Source organism: Anomaloglossus baeobatrachus, chromosome 5 (assembly GCF_048569485.1).
Source record: "Anomaloglossus baeobatrachus isolate aAnoBae1 chromosome 5, aAnoBae1.hap1, whole genome shotgun sequence".
In the NCBI taxonomy this organism is placed as follows: Eukaryota; Metazoa; Chordata; class Amphibia; order Anura; family Aromobatidae; genus Anomaloglossus; species Anomaloglossus baeobatrachus.
This window is the reverse complement of record NC_134357.1, coordinates 353,956,063-353,970,316: the sequence shown is the minus strand read 5'-3', so window position 1 is coordinate 353,970,316 and position 14,254 is coordinate 353,956,063. Positions and strand designations below refer to the sequence as shown.

At 38.3% G+C, this 14,254-nt stretch overlaps 1 protein-coding gene across 4 annotated transcripts in view; it reads right to left on the bottom strand.

The window, feature by feature from the left end:
* TOX2 (TOX high mobility group box family member 2) overlaps positions 1-14,254 on the bottom strand; it is a 163,912-nt gene that overhangs the window by 147,785 nt on the left and 1,873 nt on the right. For 2 of the 4 annotated variants that reach the window (XM_075349922.1, XM_075349923.1), the window contains exon 1: positions 14,071-14,254. The exons of the other annotated variants lie outside the window; for them this stretch is intronic. In XM_075349922.1, coding sequence (XP_075206037.1) covers positions 14,071-14,100 — 30 coding nt within the window. In that variant the 5' untranslated portion in view covers positions 14,101-14,254. The remainder of the gene's footprint in view (positions 1-14,070) is intronic. 4 annotated transcript variants of the gene reach the window in all.

The following is a 14,254-nucleotide window of genomic DNA, read 5'->3' as shown; positions in this document are numbered from 1 at the left end:
CAATTCTGGCGCTTCACCCCAGCTCTTCCCAATTGCCCTGGTTTGGTGGCAATCGGGGTAATAGGTTAATGGGGTTGATGTAAGCTCTGTAGTGTTGGCTGGCATCAAGTCCAGGTGTTATTGATGGAGAGGCATTTATCAGACACCCCATTATGAACCCATTAAGTGTAAAGTGAAAAAAACACACAGGAAAACATAGTTTATTTGAATAAATGTGGACAAAAATGTTCCCACGAAATCTCCATCGTAATAAACAATCTGCAAATGCAGTTACAGCGACGCAACTGTGAATTTCAGTAAATTACAACTATTCATAGGAGCTCTCATCAGAGTGGCCGGGTCTCACTGAGCACAGTGTTCAGCCGGTGGCTCTGATGGGAGTTATAGTTACTACTTTACAGCTATTCACAGTCGTCAGACATGCATTTGTGAATTGTGGATTATGACGGAACTTCATGGGGAAATTTTTTATAACAAATTGGTGAATGAGGGATAGTGTGGGGGAGTCTTTATTTAAATAAACTATTTTTTCCTGTGTGTGTGTGTTTTTTTCCCCTTTACTCTTACTGGGTTAGCAATGGGGGTATCTGATAGATGCCTTTCCATTACTAACCCCTGGACTTGACGCCAGCTGACGATTCACAGCTGACCTCAACTCCCAAAATATTACCCAGATTGCCAACGCATCAGGGTAATTGGGAAGAGCCGGGGTAAAGCACATGTAATGGATTGAGCCTGTCGAAGCGTCAGGCTTGCTCAATTCGAGTAACGAGCACTCGAACAGTTTAGTGCTTGCTCAAGTCATAACTAGTAACCATACTAAGCAAAAATAAATCCACTCCACAGAGATGTATTATATTTCGATGGCATGGTAATAAAATGATATAATTATTGCGTTGCATTGATGCATATGCACTACAGATGACATTTTACACATCCTGCCACAATCATGGTAAAAAAAACTTATATTACTCTTAAACCGAAAGAAAGCAGCTTACAAAAGTGAAAAGTAATAGTGGGTTAAAACAGTTAAAAAAAAGTATATTGCCAATTTCTAAACTAGAGAAAAGCAATATTAAGTACAGTAGTTAGAAGTGGAAATATTTTCTTCTGGAGTACAGTATCTTCCAAAATTACCTTGAAAAGCACACAGTGACCTCTTTCCAGGTTAACCTGGATGACTCAAATAACAATAACTCACATTCATATGCAATAAATGCAAGGAAAAAGAAGAGACCTAAAGGCTACTTATACATTCTGACAGAATATTTTTTAATTGTTTTATTACTTTTCATAAATTCAAAATGAAGCAATCTCCTAAAAAGTCTCCAGGAAAAAAAAAAATCAACCCTTTTACTGCTGCAGAAACCTGTAAGTCCTTTATCTTGCTGACTGCTTTTGCAAAATTTTTCAAATCTGTCAATATTCCTGCTTCTCATTCTGATTGCTTTCTCAATTTTTATTCTCTCTTCTCTCAGTGTTAGAAATAGCAGCAGGTAGGGGAAACATTGTATGCATATCTTCCCAACATAAACAGGAGGAAAAGTATCTCAAGGAGAGTAGTCTACAGAAAAGGAGGAAAGTACATGAAGAAAAATAAAAACAGGATAGAAGCTGTGCTGATATCTTAGCTACTGAAAACCTTACATTTTGTATACACACAGATGACAAATCCAGCCTTTATTACTAGAAGAGAAAATCTCACAAAATTAAAGCCTATGCATACACACAGACCACAAATCTAGCCTTTATTACTGTAAAGGAAAATCCCATAAGTTTTCAGCCTTTGCATGCATGCAGACCACAAATCCAGACTTTATTACCAGGAGAGAAAATCTCATAAGATTGCAGCCTATGCATAGACAGAGACCAAAAATCCAACCTTTAATACTGCAGTTTGAAACTTACCAGAATTTTACTAATTAAAGGCAACCACTAGCATATAAGTAACCTGTCATTATGACAGGCTACTACATACTAGGCTATTCTGAAATGGCACTAAGTTAACTTGCCTACCTCTGTATTTGATATAACTATTCTGGAGCTCCATTGTGGTTTATTGAATCAGACTTTATTCCATTACTTGAACACATAAGTGAAAACTGTGGAAAAAGAAAGCGCAATAGGGTCTTACCCCAATATATATAGGGTGAAGCAAAGAATAATCCTACTCACCAATTCGGGTTGTGACAGTCACAACACCTATAGCAGCATGTAACACCAAGTCCCGGCAGCGGTCCCCAAGAGGCAGATAACAGAGAGTAGTAGAGAATGGGTTTCACAGCCGCGCCAAAAGACTACTGGATTCTTCTCAGATTAATGTTTGTTTTATTTCATAACAGGTCAAGTCTACGCGTTTCAGGAGAACACAGCTCCCTTCTTCAGGACAAACCAGCAAAAAATCATCAAATCTCTTTTTTTTTTTTTTTTTTTTTTTTTTTTTTTTTTTTTTTTTATTAAAAATACCGAATAAAATTATGTTTATATTAAAATGTTTCTGAGTGATTTATTTAATTGTGTATAAAATGTGAATATATGTATAATACTCTCAGGGAAGTGTATAGTGTATTGCCCAGAACACTGAAATAGCTTAAAGTTTTCAGTACCATATAAACCAGGAACCATGTGTGGAAGACGTGCAGCTGAACGTGCCACCTGTGATTATATAGATCAGACCCATACAAACACTTGTTTAGGGAGTTAAATCCTTCCAAGAAGGATTGGAGACAAAAATGGATAAAATATCTATATAAGCAAGTCTATTACTAGCGGTCCCATAGTGACCGCCCAGACATAAGAAGAAAAAAGTCTCCAAAATCTTAGAATGACCGTTGTGATGTGAATAATTATCTATGTTATTATATAAACGCAATCGTGACATTAGTGTCAACGTGTGTGTGCCACTGAGGGAATAATCAACCTTACAATCTTGGGACAAGGGTTGGTATGGATACGTGCAGTGAAAGGAGATATACTAATGAAAGTGAAACACAGGGTCGGGCCGGATTTGCAACACTTCATGCATAAATACAATTTAGACCATACATGAGTCCAACTATGGCTCACGGGTCTTAGGATCATAGATTCAAATAGGTCAAATAAGTTCACCGGGTGAATGGGGTTCAGGACCGTGGAAAAATGTGGAGTACGCATGCTCAAAGGGAAGATACAGAGCTAGTGCTCCATCAGAACTTTAGAAGTGAAGACGGGGTCAATGGAGTTTAGGAGCGTGGGAAGAAAAAGCAGTGCACATGTACTAAAGAAAAAAAACACCTAGAATTAACTAGAGAAAAATAGAACCGTGAGAATCAGGATAGAGGAGTGGAAAGAAATCCCTCCACTTGTTAGAGAAAGGGAGCATCTCAAACAACAGGTTCAATACCCCCATGCTAGTGAAAAGAGTGAAATAAAGTTATCCTCCACAATGACATATGAGTGATACTAAAACTGCATATATATATATATGCATAAATATGTGAAGAATTACATATATATATAGTGTATAATGTATAATAACGGGCAAAATAAATTAATCCATGACAAATCCATGAATCCATGGAAAAATAAAAAAATAATAAATTAACAATAAAATACATAGTAGGAAAAATACATATCCTACTAGCTACAATCGACCCAAGCTACCCGAATCATACACATATTAAAAATGGGAATAAATTGACGCATATAATTAAAAACAATAATTAATATACGAGACCTGGCACAATATCCACAAATTATTATATAAAACCTTTAGGGCCCATAATTACAAAAAATATATATATAAAAAATAAATAAGATTTGATGATTCTTTGCTGGTTTGTCCTGAAGAAGGGAGCTGTGTTCTCCTGAAACGCGTAGACTTGACCTGTTATGAAATAAAACAAACATTAATCTGAGAAGAATCCAGTAGTCTTTTGGCGCGGCTGTGAAACCCATTCTCTACTACTCTCTATTACTTGAACACAGAATGACATTTCTGTGGAAAAGTATCTCACGAAGAGCAGTCTACAGGACAGAAGGAAAGTACATAAAGAAAAAAAAACAGGATAGAAGCTGTGCTGATATCTTAGCTACTGAAAATGTATAAACACAGATTACTGGGAGAGAAAATCCCACAAGATTGCAGCCTATGTCAACACACAGACCACAAATCCAGCCTTTATTACCAAGAGAGAAAATCCTATAAGATTGCAGCCTATGTATACACACAGACTACATATCCAGCCTTTATTACTGCAAGAGAAAATCCCACAAAATTGTATCGTATACATACATAAACCACAAATCCAGCCTTTATTACAGCATCCTGAAACAGCACAATTTTATTAGCTAAAGGTAACCACTACCATATCAAAAATCTGTCACTATGACAGGTTACTACATTCTAGGCTATTCTGAAATTACTAAGTTAACTTGCCTCCCTTTGTATTTGATATAACTATCCTGGAGCTCCATTGTGGTTTATTGAATCAGACTTTTATTCTATTACTTGAACACAGCATGAAATTTCTGTAGTAACTTGGAAAAGTCTCACTGGTTGTCTAACTAGTGCACGAATGTAATGTAGAGCGACTACTGCAGAAGCTGGCACTATACCAGCATGAGGAGTGAGGGTCTGTCTCCAATGAGGGTCTACAAGTCCCCTGTACCCTCTTTATGCATAGAAAAAAATAGAAGCTTCATAAAGCTTGGCTGAAATTTGATTTCTGTACTGAGCTGATAACAGAAAACTGAATTAAGTTTCCCATGAAAGCAACATGTAAACAGATGAAGATACAATCACTTTTAGTTCCCCAGAGTAAATCCTGTAATGGAGGGAAGAAGAAGAAGATCACATTTTTATCATGGATGAAAAATGTTACAGACTCAATATGGGCGCCAGACACTCTCCAATAAGCGGTGACACAGCGTCACACACCCAGTTCACCATTGCTCCTGCTGTGAAATATTACACAACTATTTTCTGCTTGCAGGCATTTCCTATATGAAGACAACAAATTCTTTATTGGGAACTAAAAGTTTCTCCTCTTTTAAAAGATTTATACAATTTTAACATTGATTATTTCCACATCTGTAGGCCTCATTCAGACATCCGTCAATCATGTATGTGTTCTGTGTTATTGTATGGGTAAAGCGGGCTTTACAGGCAACGACATCGCTAACGAGATGTCGTTGGGGTCACGGAATTCGTGACGCACATCCGGCCTCGTTAGCGACGTCGTTGCATGTGAAACGCACGAACGACTGTTAACGATCAAAAATACTCACCTAATTGTTGATCGTTGACATGTCGTTCTAATCCCGATTATCGTTGCTGTTGCAGGACGCAGATTGTTCGTCATTCCTGCGGCAGCACACATCGCTATGTGTGACACTGCAGGAACGAGGAACATCACCGTACCTGCAGCCACCCGCAATGAGGAAGGAAGGTGGTGGGCAGGATGTTTCGCCCGCTCATCTCCACCCCTCCACTTCTATTGGGTGGCCGCTTAGTGACGCCGCTGTAACGCCGAACGAACCGCCCCTTTCGAAAGGAGGCGATTCGCCGGCCACAGCGACGTCGCTAGGCAGGTAAGTACGTGTGACGGGTGTTAGCGATGTTGTGCGCCACGGGCAACGATTTGCCTGTGACGCACAACCGATGTGGGCGGGTGCTATCGCTTGCAACATCGCTAGTGATGTCGCAGCGTTTAAAGCCCGCTTAACACTCAAGTGCATTAAAGTCTACGAAACTGTCCATGTTTTTTGCAGGCACAAATGTTTTTGATCAGTTATGGATCAAAATCACCCATGCAAGTCTATAGGTCCATAAGAAAAACCCATGGATGTCACCCATGTGCAATTAGTGTGCTGTCCGCTTTGTCATGTTAGGGGATGCCTTGCAATTTTTTTTTGTATAGGTGAAAATCACTGAATACTGATGGTAAAATCTGACACTGATGAAAATCTGATCCAAAGCACTAATAAAAATTGATACTTTAAATAACAGGTGTCTGAATGAGGACTTACTGTATATTGACAGTGTATCACAAAATAATAATACAATTTCTCCAGCATTATTCCTGGTCTATTAGTACGTTGATTAACATTGACTGCCATGGAAAAAAAAATTGAAGAATAAACACAACTCTTAATTTAGCCTTCACTAAAGCAAAGTTAGATTTGAAGAAGTTGTCCACTATTTTTACACTGAAGGCCTATCCTTAGGATAGGTCATCAATGTCTGATTTACCAGGGTACAACACTTGGCACCCTGTTCTCAATGCCGGCACCGGCAGCCGGCAGACGGAAATGCTCAGTTCCGTAGCTGCCCCATCAACTGATAGCAGCCGTGGCTGGTTACTGAACATCCACCTCCCATTCAAATCAATAGTAGGTGGATATGCAGTACCCAGAAATGGCCGCTATAAGCAGATGGAGCAGCTCCGGAACTGAGCAATTCCAGCTCCCTGCTGCCGCCACCGGCACCGAGAACAGCTGATAGGATGTTGGGTGACGGATCCTGGGCCGATTTGACACTGAATACCTATCCTAAGGATAGGCCATCAATATAACAATTGTGGACAACCTCTATTAGTATATTTTTAGGCCCAATACAGATATCAATCCTATTTTGAAACATAACTATTAAGGGAATAATTTTTATCCAAGTTTATAGACTGTTTTCTGCTCAGCGAAGCTTTGAGAATATCTCAGAATGATGCAAGAAATTAAAGAATACCAAAGAAAAAATCCATGTGTCTTGAGCCTGATATCCTGCACTAAACATAACAAGGTGCATATACAGTGCCTACAAGTAGTATTCAACCCCCTGCAGATTTAGCAGGTTTGATAAGATGCAAATAAGTTAGAGCCTGCAAACTTCAAACAAGAGCAGGATTTATTAACAGATGCATAAATCTTACAAACCAACAAGTTATGTTGCTCAGTTAAATTTTAATACATTTTCAACATAAAAGTGTGGGTCAATTATTATTCAACCACTAGGTTTAATATTTTGTGGAATAACCCTTGTTTGCAATTACAGCTAATAATCGTCTTTTATAAGACCTGATCAGACCGGCACAGGTCTCTGGAGTTATCTTGGCCCACTCCTCCATGCAGATCTTCTCCATGTTATCTAGGTTCTTTGGGTGTCTCATGTGGACTTTAATCTTGAGCTCCTTCCACAAGTTTTCAATTGGGTTAAGGTCAGGAGACTGACTAGGCCACTGCAACACCTTGATTTTTTTCCCTCTTGAACCAGGCCTTGGTTTTCTTGGCTGTGTGCTTTGGGTCGTTGTCTTGTTGGAAGATGAAATGACGACCCATCTTAAGACCCTTGATGGAGGAGCGGAGGTTCTTGGCCAAAATCTCCAGGTAGGCCGTGCTATCCATCTTCCCATGGATGCGGACCAGATGGCCAGGCCCCTTGGCTGAGAAACAGCCCCACAGCATGATGCTGCCACCACCATGCTTGACTGTAGGGATGGTATTCTTGGGGTCGTATGCAGTGCCATCCAGTCTCCAAACGTCACGTGTGTGGTTGGCACCAAAGATCTCGATCTTGGTCTCATCAGACCAGAGAACCTTGAACCAGTCTGTCTCAGAGTCCTCCAAGTGATCATGAGCAAACTGTAGACGAGCCTTGACATGACGCTTTGAAAGTAAAGGTACCTTACGGGCTCGTCTGGAACGGAGACCATTGCGGTGGAGTACGTTACTTATGGTATTGACTGAAACCAATGTCCCCACTGCCATGAGATCTTCCTGGAGCTCCTTCCCTGTTGTCCTTGGGTTAGCCTTGACTCTTCGGACAAGCCTGGCCTCGGCACGGGTGGAAACTTTCAAAGGCTGTCCAGGCCATGGAAGGCTAACAGTAGTTCCATAAGCCTTCCACTTCCGGATGATGCTCCCAACAGTGGAGACAGGTAGGCCCAACTCCTTGGAAAGGGTTTTGTACACCTTGGCAGCCTTATGACCCTCCACGATCTTGTCTCTGATGGCCTTGGAATGCTCCTTTGTCTTTCCCATGTTGACCAAGTATGAGTGCTGTTCACAAGTTTGGGGAGGGTCTTAATTAGTCAGAAAAGGCTGGAAAAAGAGATAATTAATCCAAACATGTGAAGCTCATTGTTCTTTGTGCCTGAAATACTTCTTAATACTTTAGGGGAACCAAACAGAATTCTTGTGGTTTGAGGGGTTGAATAATAAATGACCCTCTGAATAAACTTTTCACAATTTAAAAAAAAAAATAAAAAAAGAAATAACATTCTTTTTTGCTGCAGTGCATTTCACACTTCCAGGCTGATCTACAGTCCAAATGTCACAATGCCAAGTTAATTTCGAATGTGTAAACCTGCTAAATCTGCAGGGGGTTGAATACTACTTGTAGGCACTGTATTTTTGCACAGACATTTTTTGAAAATATCCAAACTGTACTCTACTGACATGTCAATACACCAGGTAGAAAATTATCTTTATTTCTCCCAGGAGCTATCAGCTTTCAGTCATGTTGGTCACCGATCACAGCACTGAGAGTGCGTGCAGTAAGCAGACCCTGGCACTTTGACTGACAGCTGGCTCAGCAGTGCATCTATTGTGCTGTAACAAGGCGTGCTTATAGCTGCCACTCTCAGTGCTCTAACTGCTCCATGCATGCCTGCATGACTGAAAACTGGCAGCACCCGGGAGGAGTAAAATTAAGTTTCAGTATTGCAGCCTGGCACCTTTGTAATGCTATTAACCTACAGATGAATCCTATATCTACAGGTTAATAACATTAATGGACCTAACAGATTCCCTTTAACATGGTCTTTGTTTGCATGGTGTTTTTTTTGTCTTTATACTAACTAATGTCTGACTTTTTAAATTTTTGACATTTCTTAAGTTGATTTCAGTTGAGATTGTCTTAAATATGTAGTAACTATCCCTTATTTAATGCTTGTGAACAATAGATTTAGCAAAATAGACCTAGACTGATTGTCCATGCCTAGGGGGCAGCTTGCTGTTCTGGATATCTTCTCACAGTGATGTGTCAACAATAAAAGCCAGACAAGGCCATGTTAATTTTTTCAAGGTTGAAAACTATAATTTATGATTTAAGTTTAGTGACAACCTAAAATCTGTATAAAAATATTCTTCTAATAATATATGTTTAAAGTAAAATGAAAAGTTGATATGCCAAAGGCTGTTTAAAGTGGACTTCCATTTAAGTCACACATTTTTCCTATTTCTCCAAAGAATTTTTTGTTATATGGATATAAGTCCCATAAGTACTAATGTTACTGTTTTAAATATTCAGAAAATACAGCATTATAATTTTCCCTGATGGTACATAAACAATGACAATAACACAATGGTCTAGTGGAAGTAGATAATAAAACATTGAAAATGTCAATATAATGCAGCTAGCACAACAATGTAACCTGGAAATGACCCAGCAAAAAATTATTTTGCCATGTATGACCTCACTTTGGAATAAATATAGGAGGTAGCTTTTTAGCTTCAAACTTGATGGGAAAATACTATCAATGATGGATGCATGCATTGTACCCATGGCGGTTCCTAATATTTACAAAAATCCATTGCAAAGAATATGCAAAAATGCCCATGTGCCTGATATTACCTATTCAATACACTATCACTTAGCACAAGATGACACTAAATGATTGGATTTCAGTTTTTTAAATGATATGTCAATGTTTTATAGACTTTAGTGGAAATTTACCTTAAAGTATAAGTTTACCATTGACTTTACCAAGGAGGTGGCTTATTAACTCCAAACGTGAGGGCAAAAAACTGTCAGTGATAGGGACATTTATTGTGGCCATGGCAGTTCCCAATGGGTGGAAAATCCCATTGGTGCTATGCTAATGCTTTCAAGCTATTAAACTAGGCCACAAGCCGCTTTTTTTATTGTAAATACGTATAGTACATTAGGAATCTAACTTAAAATGTAAATTTACCAAAAGTTCTATCCTTAGCTCTTTATTGGATTTATTGTACCCCAGTTAAAATCTATAAAGTAGTGTCTTGTGAAATGGTAGTGTCTTGCTTAAATTACGTGTAGCAAACCTGTAACGGGAAAAGACTGGGACAGCAATCAAAGCACGAAAACTATGAGACTCACTGCTGATGGAAATGGAGCTAGGTCTTGGAAATGGTGTTACTACAAAGTAATCCTCCTTACCATATTTTGAGGGTACTAGATTGCCATTTCCCCATGTGTTAATCATTTTGGACTTTTTTTTGTCACAATTGCTAATGACTTCCCCTTGGAGTAAATATAGGAGGTTGCTTTTTAGCTCCAAACTTGATGAGAAAAAACTATCAATGATGGGTTCATGCATTGTACCCATGGCAGTTCCCAATATTTACAAAAAAACATTGATGTTATTCTACTGCAATTATTCTGGGCTTCGGGCCCCCCTTTGACATTTCGAAATTTTCAAAGTTCAATTTGTTTTCATATATATATATATATATATATCTATATATATATATATAGATATATATATATATATATATATATATATATATATACTGTATATATATATATATGTATATATATATATTTTTTAATTTTATTTTATTTTAAAGTGAGTCATACCTTTACTACATAGCATAGCAGTAACACTATCAGCCTTTTTTCCCAAATGAAATTCCATAGAAAATTACATTTGAGTTGCATGTGACAAACAGCAATATGATTTTATTAATTCCTAAGGAAACATTAAGAGGTGACCTATTCACATCCTATATACCCATACTTTGCCTCATGAAAAAGAACATATTTTCCCTAAAATTACATCAAAAGTGAGTAAATGTGGGCAATGCTTATATTTACTTGATTTCTCCAACTCTCTCCTTTCCTGTGTCTTAATGACAGAAATGAATTGAGGTTTACAGCAAATTTTGTTGAATGCCACCTTGATGGACCAATAAAGTTTTATTAATTTTCACTCATGATCAATCTCGGACTGGCCCACAGGAGAACCGGTGAATTTCCCGATGGGCCTTATTGCAGGAGTGGACACCCACCCCCTGATTGTGAGCAGTAGTTGGCATAATACACTTGACTCACTATGTTCCGTCCAAAGCATTATTTATTTAACAAACTACCCAGCTTATTAATTTACGGAAGCATTTTCCTAAATTCAGAGGACCGCTTTAAAAATGCTAATAGGCCTCCTCCTTAACTTACATTGAAATTAGGGTATTATATATTTCTATATAAATTATCAATATTTCACACTTGAGCATGGCAAAGATGTTTAATATATGGACATGCTGCATTCTTTGGATTCATGGCAAGGGTAATAAAATGGCTCCTAGCATTGTCTATAGGCAACAGGTGCACAACATGAACCGCTATGGAGCTGTAAACTGGCAGAGCGCCATATTTGCTTTACAATATCTGTATACCCCTGAAACCCTACAAGCAGATGTTTTCTGGGTCACAGAATATCCATGGTACAGAGAGTTATCCAACAACAGTCGTTTATTAAACTTTCTCATTAACACCAAATTAACCAATTAACTAAACTCATATTATAGCAAAGACAGCTTGCTGAGTAGATGAGGATACTAAATCCTAAACCCCCTTAATTCCCCGAAAGCTCCCAGGTCGAGATATTTGATATTTGCTTGCTAATAGCACAAAAAAGCAGAACATTGAACACAAGGTTTAATTTTTCTTCTTAATCCAGGAACGACAAACCAATTTCACTCAATGTGCTATCTCGCTGACCTACCAAAGTGAGGAGCTGAAGCAGGGGCCACACTGGCACCAAGTGGTCACACACGGAACTGCAACGATAATATTGATTCTACCATAACACATTGTCAATGGATGTTCTGCAAGATGATTTAGTATATAGTTATGTGCACAATGGTTTAGTAGTATATATTCATACCCGTTACAACAACATTATGGATTACATATGTAATAGCGTAGGGAGAGAGTTCTTTGTTAATGCACTTGTGCTGCCAACATGCGTAAGTTGGTGACCCGCTACTATCCTAAAGCCCTTGCAGAAACATCTCACATCTCTTTAGTATTTATTACCAGAACATGGATGTAACATGTAAAAAAAGGCAAGCTGCAAGAAACATTAGTGTGAAAAGGAAAGTCATGGTCGTAGTCATGCTCGGACTATCTGCAATCTCCAATAATATTCTGTGTTCTCAACAAAAACCATATCAAGGCACTCACTTTGCCCGGGAAAGGAGTCTGATGGCAGGGAGGTCTTGGTGAAGGCCTGGCTTCATAGGTTAACAATATCAATGGTTAGATTGTGGATCTATATGAACACTGATTACAACGCATTACTTTAGGTGTCTATGTTTGCCTAAGTTACCAGTGACAATACGTCCATACTGGTAAATAAGCACTGATCACCTGTGTGACCGGCCACTGGTGTCCTCAGCTTGGTCACCACCATGTCTGTGGTACTAAGTTAAACAGAGCTGTAGATACCGTACATACTAACGTGTATATACCCATTCCTGAAAGGAAGATATATCATATGACACCATGAATATAACAATCACGCACTGTATTATACACCCATAGGAAACAATTCCATGGGCATCATAAAGTTTTACAAGACAGTGGTCATTAATCACAAGTATCCAACAGTTATGTTTCTGCTGCAATGCCACCAGAACCAAAAGAATCAGGAAACGGCCTTAGCTGTTGGTAAATCGGTGAAAAATGGCGCAATTACTTTATTAAATATAGTGCTCATATAATTTGCTGTTATTTTAGGAGGCAATTTTAGCATTCCTCTAGGGAGATTGATATATGTTCCAGATTGTGGCTCATTCTGAGATAAATGTCTAAGTGTCAACGATATACATTACAGATGCATTGTATGTATTGGAGAAATCTATCTATCATCTATCTATCTATCTATCTATCCCTCTATCTATCCCTCTATCTAGCTATCTATCTATACCTCTATCTATCTATCTATCCCTCTATCTATCTATCTAGCTATCTACTGTATCTATCTATATCTATCAATGTAAATACACATGTGTGTCCAATGGTCTTTTGCGTACATATGAGCAAAAAGAATATATACATGCACACATATAACCAAGTATATATATATATATATATATTATTCATATGCATATATACATCTATATATGTAAATATATGCAAATGATGGGCATATAGACATACATAGATCTATGTGAATACCTACCGTATATTTACAATCAGATGTTCCTATACGTATACATAGCTATATGCATAGTCCATAGCTGCGTATAAGAGCTTATGCGTGCACACAAACATATACATATATGCTGAAAAATAGATGACCCATTACAAATAAGTGAGCAAAATATACAAAAATAGATATAAAAAGCGAATAAGCGCCTTCTATCCTGTAGCAGCGGACTGTTTCCTTACAGAGCAATTAATTGCTTTCCTCTCTTGTAACAAAGGGGTGAGCTGTGTTTATGCCCAGCGCTGGCACTGTAAATAGGGCTTAGAGCCGTGGAAACTGAGGTATTTCCAGTCCTTGTAACTTTTGTTCTGACACAAAGGCCTTGTGATGATCCGTCACCATGAGAATAACTCTTAGGATCAGCGTGGACAGTGGTGCCTGCACCTTCCACAGCCTCACTGGTCACTACAGTCTATTGGACGCTATCAGGCGGCTGATCAACAAATGCTGACGGCTTTTTTTTCTTTGTTGATCCCCGTTTCTCTAAGTCCGCTTTGTGCCTATGAAGGACACTGGATGACTTTAGCCCTAAATACTAATATATACCCCCTCCGATATACAGGGAGGCTCAGCTTGTCAATGGAACAGGTCTTTCTGATACAATGTGTTTCGGTGATTTTCCAGAAGTGAATAAGGTTGCACAAAAGAATGGTCAATTCAGTCTAGTATACAATGAATATAATACATAAGCAAACATACAAACAATACATAAACAGTAAAGGCTGAACATTCCTCTCTATATATGCCAATATATCTTACATCAAGTATGACGTGCTACAATACAGCTCTTTTGTAAAAAATAGAAAAAATAATCTTAAAAGATATAATACAATAAAGCAATACTCACCCGAAGATATTTGTCTAAAATCCGGAACATGATAAGTTCTAGTACATCCAGCACAGTAAACACCCTCTATTATTTAGAACACCTCTGGCACGTCTGCCTATATGCACTGCAAGTTTACTATGAACCCAACTACCACATAAATGAGGACATTTTCCTGTTAGATGCCGCACCATAATATCTGACA